Consider the following 6,000-nt stretch of genomic DNA (forward strand, 5'->3'; position numbering starts at 1 on the left):
GGCTGGAGGGGCCAGGCTATGACCACCCTTGAACGCCAGGCTGGAGGGCTGGGCTTCGTCCTGAGCCCAGTGATGAGGTCTCATTTGGCCTCCTATGAAGACCTCCGTGCCTCTTGGGAGAGAGTGGAGAAGTCAGGCTGTGGGCCGGCACCAGGGAGAGTGCAGGAGTGGGGTCCAGGGGAGCGAGCGATGATGGGGTCTGGGCCGGGTGGTGGCAGTGGGGTTGTAGAGTAATGAGCTGATGACCACAGTGGGGGATGGGATGGACAGGACTGAGTGGAAAGGCGGGTGGATGGGGAGTGCAGGAGGCCGAGGAGCCCTGGGGGCAGGGGAGTGGGGAGAGGTGAGGCTTTGGGTCTGGGTGCACCACCATTTAAGGCAGGATTGTAGGGTGATAGTGAGCTCAGCCTTGGACGTGTGAGTTTCGGCTGGCAGGGGGGGCTCCCAGGGGAAGACGCCTAGGAGATCGTGGGCTCCAGGACAGCCCTTGAGAGGACATGGGCCAGAGCCAGTCTGGTTCTCAGTCTGGAAGGCATGTGTGGAGAGAAGGGAGCAGAAGCCACACGAGGGCAAACTTGCCTTTGAGAGTGAGACGCCTCCACCATACGCCCTGACTGAGGAGAACAGAGCAAAAGGAGGAACCCATCCTGGAACCATGTTCAGGTGCCAAGGTTGAGGGGATGGTGCAGTGTCACAAAGGAGCCCGGAGGTTTCTGGAAAACCTACCAACCTCCAGCACTCACACAGCCATGGCCTGAGCTGTGATGATTTCCCAGCCGCAGACACTGGGCAATCCATTTGTCCAGATACCTCTCTCTGGAGGTGTGTGGGTAGGAGGAGGCCAGCCTCATGGCTAACCCTCGCCTCCAGCCCTTCCTACCTCCTAGATTGCCCTGGGCTCCCTCAGCCTGCTGGCTCCCCGGCCTAGCTCCTGCAGCCCACGCCAGCTCTCTCTCCCTCCATAAGCCTCCCCTGCCCCTCCTGGTCCAGTTCCCTCAGCCCTTTCTCTGGGATGCCAGGCTGGTCACCCTCCTGCATCACTTATGTCCCCCTCTTATCTGCCTGATTAGCCAGTGGACTCCCCCAGGCAGAGGCTGTCCTCTGCTGGGTCCTGATGGACCATATCGGGTCCCTGTTGAAACCCTCTGGGACAGAAGACTTTGAATTCAAATATTTGTTTTGCCACATTGTGGCTGTGATCTTAGGCAGTTTATTTAGCCTCTCTAAGCCTCAGCCGCCTTCTCTGGGCACACAGCATTTTTGGTAGGGTTAAAGGAAAATGCCCTGCCTGGTACACTGTGGCCTTCAACAATGGTGAGTTGAGGACCCCATCTGCAGCACGTGAGTATGGACGCCACAGCCTCCAGGAGGTCAAGGCCACCCCTAGTGAACATTCTTCTCTGGCCCCAGTAGATGCTTGCTATTCCCCAAACTCATCCTGTTCTTTTCCACCTCTCAGCCTTTGTACATGCTGTACCCTCAGCCTGGAGTGTCCTGCCTTCCCAGCAAACCACTTCTCATCTTTCAAGGCCAGGCCAGGCTTAAAAACATGATTCTTGAATTGAGTTAAACAGAGTGAGGAAGGAGAGAAGGGTGGAGTGTGGGAGTCTGGGGAAGCGGGGGGGCTGCAGCATGAGCCTGGGGTGGGGTGGAGGCAGTGTGGGACCCCTGAGGGCTTCAGTTCCCCGTGTGGTCCCACAAGGCTTCCACAGGGGAAGAATCACAGACAGGAAGTTGGGGGGGGGCAGTCTTGGGCCTTGGGCTTGGCTGTCATCTTTGGGAAATTCCTCCTAGCAAGACCCTTGGGTGGTCTGTTGGGAGGACGATAGCATGTTGCTGGCCTCCAGCTGTTGCTTTCTGGTGTTTTCCAAGCTGGGTCAGAGACACTGTGCTGGGACTTTCTATTCCCGATTCCAGCCCTGACTACCCCATCTAGACCCGAGATGACCCTAAAAATAGTGATGAGGGCTGGGGGATGGAGGGTGAGCCCTGAGCCCTGAGCCCACAGGGAATCCAGGCCAGCCTCCTTAGGCCTAAAACACAGAGCCTGAGGCTCAGAGACACGTGGCCATTGGCCCAGGCCACACTGCTTCCCCCAGCCAAGAGTCCCAGCTTGTCACTCTCTGTGCTTTACTGTTTACTCCCCAAGGGCCCCATTGTACCCCACCTCACTCCTTATCACAAGTCTCCAGTCCTCAATAAGAGTAGGCTTTCAAAGCAGGTTGGAGGGAGGGAAGGAATGTCATGGGGCAGGGGGTGCTGGGGGCGTGAGGAGGATGGAGGAGAGCTTCTACGCTGAGCCTTCCCCAATACCCCACCTCTGCTCCACCTGGGCCAGGTTCTGGGCCCTCAGGAATGGATCAGATCAGACCCCATTCCCAGGGAGCCCCCAGTCTGGGGAGGCGGGCATTGTTCTCCATCACTCCAAGCATCAGTGCTTAGGGCTCTGGGCTGCAGCCCATGAGGGGTAGCAGGAACCAAGTTTACCTCCTCTCTACCCCCAGGGTGTGGCTAGGCCCAGACTTGCACCCTGGAGATAGCCAAGCCTGCCCCATACAAGAGGCTTCTGCTCCATTGCTCTCTCCAGAGACAGAAAACTGAGCTCCTCAGCACTGGAAGGGACCAAGGGACCACCTCAGCCGACCCCTACCATCTACTGCACAGATAGAGAAAGTGAGTCCCAGAGAGGGACAGAAGCGGACTGGGCAGTGGATACCTGGCATCCGATCGTGGGGTCTAGGCAAGCTCGCCATGTGGTTCCCAGCTGCCTGAGATCTGGCACATCAGACCAGGCCCGGCCTGGAGGAATAAATCCCCTGCCCACTCCCCAGTCAGTAGCTCCCAGAGAACAGCTTGCTTTGTCTGGAACCAGTGGAGAAGTGCCCAAGGTGGGTGACGACTCACCAGCGTGGGGTGTGTGAAGGGAAGAGGAAGCCCCGAGGGCAATGGCACAGAACGGAAAGGGCTTTGGCATGGGACAGGCCTGGTTCTGGCCCCGACTCTGCAGCTTGCTTGCTGGGTGACCTTGGACGAGTCACTTGCCCTCTCTGAGCATGTGTTTCCTCACTTATTAAAAAAGGTGAGAGAATGTCACTGCATTCTCATAAAGCCAGTGAGGCAGAGCTACAATTTGAACCTGATTCTTTCCCTTGCCCCACCTCCCTGCCCAGGGTTGGCCCACATTTGAACCTAGGACTGGAGAGAACAACAGAAACAGTACCAGGAACAAGGAAGGACGAACTTCAAAGAGAGGGTCAAACAGCATATGGGAGAGAGGTTACTTCCAGCTGGGAGAATCAGTCTGGAAGGCTTCCTGGAAGAGTTGGTGTTTGGAGGAGTTAGAAAACAGGACAAATTTCACCAGAATGGGATGTGGGCAGGTGCCTTCCGGGTGGAGGTAAAGCTGAGCAAAGGTGCAAAGGTGGGAAAGCTGCTTCCCTGAATCACAAAATGGGCATGGTCTGGGGAGATCATTTTCTTAAGTGTCTCCCCCATAGACAGGGAAGCTCTGCCTGTTGCCTAAAGCACGTGGCGAGTTGATGCTGGGACTTGGCTGACGGCCAGATTTGACCCTGACTCTTCTCTCTGGAGTCTGCCCCTGGCTGGGACTGCTGGCCCTTCTCCCTCAGGCCAGCTGTGTGTGGGTTTCTTACCAGGCTCCAGGCTCTGTGTCCTGCCCCAGCAGCATCCCCACATCCCTCAGACCAGAAAGAGAGCATGGGGGAAGCCTGGCCATAGCTCAGACTGGGGCTCAGGAAGAGAGGCCAGAGGCGGCTTCGGGTGGCTCAGTGGGCAGAAGTTGGGGTCAACCTTGTGCTGTGTGTGTGGGAAGCGGAGGGCCAGCTAGAGAATATTCCAGAGCTGAGCCCTGCAGGGGTCAGAATAACAGTTGGGGGACAGGTGCAGTACAGCCAAAGTCACTAGTTTCTTCCCGTAGGATCACCAACCCTCAGATCCCATAACACGCCAAGGCTGACTGGGAATTTGGTTTGTCAGTGGCCCATCTCCAAACCAACTCACTCACATCTGACCTCATTGTCATCTCTCCTGCGAGGGCCTCAGAGGAAGCATCCACCCCCACCCTTCCTTCCACGCCACGTCCTCAAGCCGTGGCTGCAACACAGCCGTGGCTGCAACACAGCCGTGTCTGCCTGCTCAGCCCAGCAAGCCCTCAGGCCTCACTCCCCGACGCAAGTCCGGCCTTGCCTGAGTGGGTGTGAGGCACACAGACAGCTGGGAGAAGGCCAGAGGTGATCGCTGCAGGGCCTCCAGCCTGAGGGCCACCCTATCTGAAGACCCTTTGTTTCTTCCACCTTCCTCCTCCTGCCCAAGAAGCTCAGCAGGACGCTCTGTTCCCAGAACCGCCGCCCTCTCCACATGGTGCTTTGGGCATGCTCCAGACTTGGCTTCTCAAGGCTTCAGGACACCTCCGCTCCCGCTTCCTCCCCGCCCCACCACCAACAAACGCACGTAGGTCTCGGCAGGTCTTTCTCTGAATCGGTTTCTTTTCTGTGCTATCTTTCGGATTCTTTGTCTGCAGGCCTGTCTCTCTCCTGATCTGTCTCTGTCTGATTCTCTCTCTCCCTCTCTCTCTCACTGTCTCTGCTTCTCTCTGTTTCTCCTGGTCTCTTCCGCAGCCCTCTCTCTGAGCTGGTCGCCCCTGTCCCTGCACTGCTCCAGCTGACACCTGTTGATCTTTGTCTTCTCCTGCTGTCTCTGGCCTTCTGTCTCGGACTTTGTCTGACTCTGAGTATCTCTGGACTTGCTCTGTGTCTGACTATACTTCTCTCTATCTCTGTTTTTGTCTGCTTTGTCTGTCTCTATCTTTGCCTACGTCAAAGGCAGAACAGGGCTTGGGGAGCGTCCAGGGGCCTCCCTTCCCATTGCCCTTTCGGTTTCTCTGTCTCATCAGGGAGGTTAGGTTGGGTGCCCTGCCTCCAGCTGAGTAAGCAGTGTCCCTTCCTGCCCCTCTGGTCATTCACTCATTCATTCAACACACCCTCACTAGGTCTGGCCATATGTCTGGCTCAGTGCAGGGAACTGAGAACCCCTGCCCCATCCCAGTGCGCACAAGTTACCTATACAGCCTCACCCTTCGCCCTGGGAGCGTGGGCCCCAGACTCCCTCCCAATGCTCCTTTCTGACTTTGTCCAGACTTACCTATCCTGGGTCCCATGATTTCTGGGGCGCGGTGAACTTCAGCCCCTATTTCAATCTCAGGACTGGAGCTTAGTGGGAGAGAGGGAGCGAGAACTTATCTGGGGCTTCTGTAGACAGCAGCCAGGGAACCACAGCAGGGATGCGCCAACGTGGGGACTCCAGGCACTGGGTCGATCGATGCTTTTGGGGCCACAGTGGACAGCAGCCACCTCTTCCAGGTGGGTTAGGAAGTCCTGCTCAGACTTGACCCCACTCTCCAAGTGCCTCTCTCCCTTGGCCACTAGTTCCTTCTCTCTGTCTCTTTCTCTGAATTCCTCTGATCTCTGGCTGGGGCAGCCCGGGGCCAGAGCTGTGGAGGAGGATGGGTTTGTTTAGATCCAGCCCCGCTGATGGGAGGAGGCTGCTGACTAGCTTCCCCTCAGCCTGCTCCTTCACAGCCTCTGGCTTGGCATTGCGCTTGGACATTTTCTCCTACAGCAGTGGAGAGGTGAGGGGCAGAGGGAATGTGGATGGGTGGCCCCTCCCAGCCCTGGGGTCGTTCAGTCCTGATTTTCCAGTCTCCTCTCTGCATTCCCGCTCTCGCTCTGAGCCTCCTCCTACACCGAACTCTTGTCCCAGTTACAGAACTCTTTTCACCCTCCAGGAGCCCCGTACAGAGCCACTTTCCCCCACTCTACTCCTTCACTGAACCTCTGTCCCCCTCAAGCTCGCACCCCCTCTCACTGACCCCCTATCTCCTCTCTGAGCTCCTCAGATCCAGAGCAAGGAGAGGTTCTATCCATTGGGAGTCACAGTGGCCAGCGCCTCTGGGAGAGGGCAGGGACTCATGGTAGCAGCTCC

At 57.2% G+C, this 6,000-nt stretch overlaps 1 protein-coding gene across 5 annotated transcripts in view; it reads right to left on the bottom strand.

Moving 5' to 3' along the window:
• Positions 1-5,534, bottom strand: part of SLCO2B1 (solute carrier organic anion transporter family member 2B1) — a 51,118-nt gene extending 45,584 nt beyond the window's left edge. For all 5 annotated transcript variants that reach the window (XM_061204136.1, XM_061204135.1, XM_061204134.1 and 2 more), the window contains exon 1: positions 5,161-5,534. Coding sequence is in view for 4 of the 5 variants with exons in the window: in XM_061204135.1 (XP_061060118.1) it covers positions 5,161-5,176 (16 nt within the window). In the remaining variant the exon portion in view is untranslated. The remainder of the gene's footprint in view (positions 1-5,160) is intronic.
• Positions 5,535-6,000: the final 466 nt, after the last annotated feature.

Source organism: Eubalaena glacialis, chromosome 10, assembly GCF_028564815.1.
Source record: "Eubalaena glacialis isolate mEubGla1 chromosome 10, mEubGla1.1.hap2.+ XY, whole genome shotgun sequence".
In the NCBI taxonomy this organism is placed as follows: Eukaryota; Metazoa; Chordata; class Mammalia; order Artiodactyla; family Balaenidae; genus Eubalaena; species Eubalaena glacialis.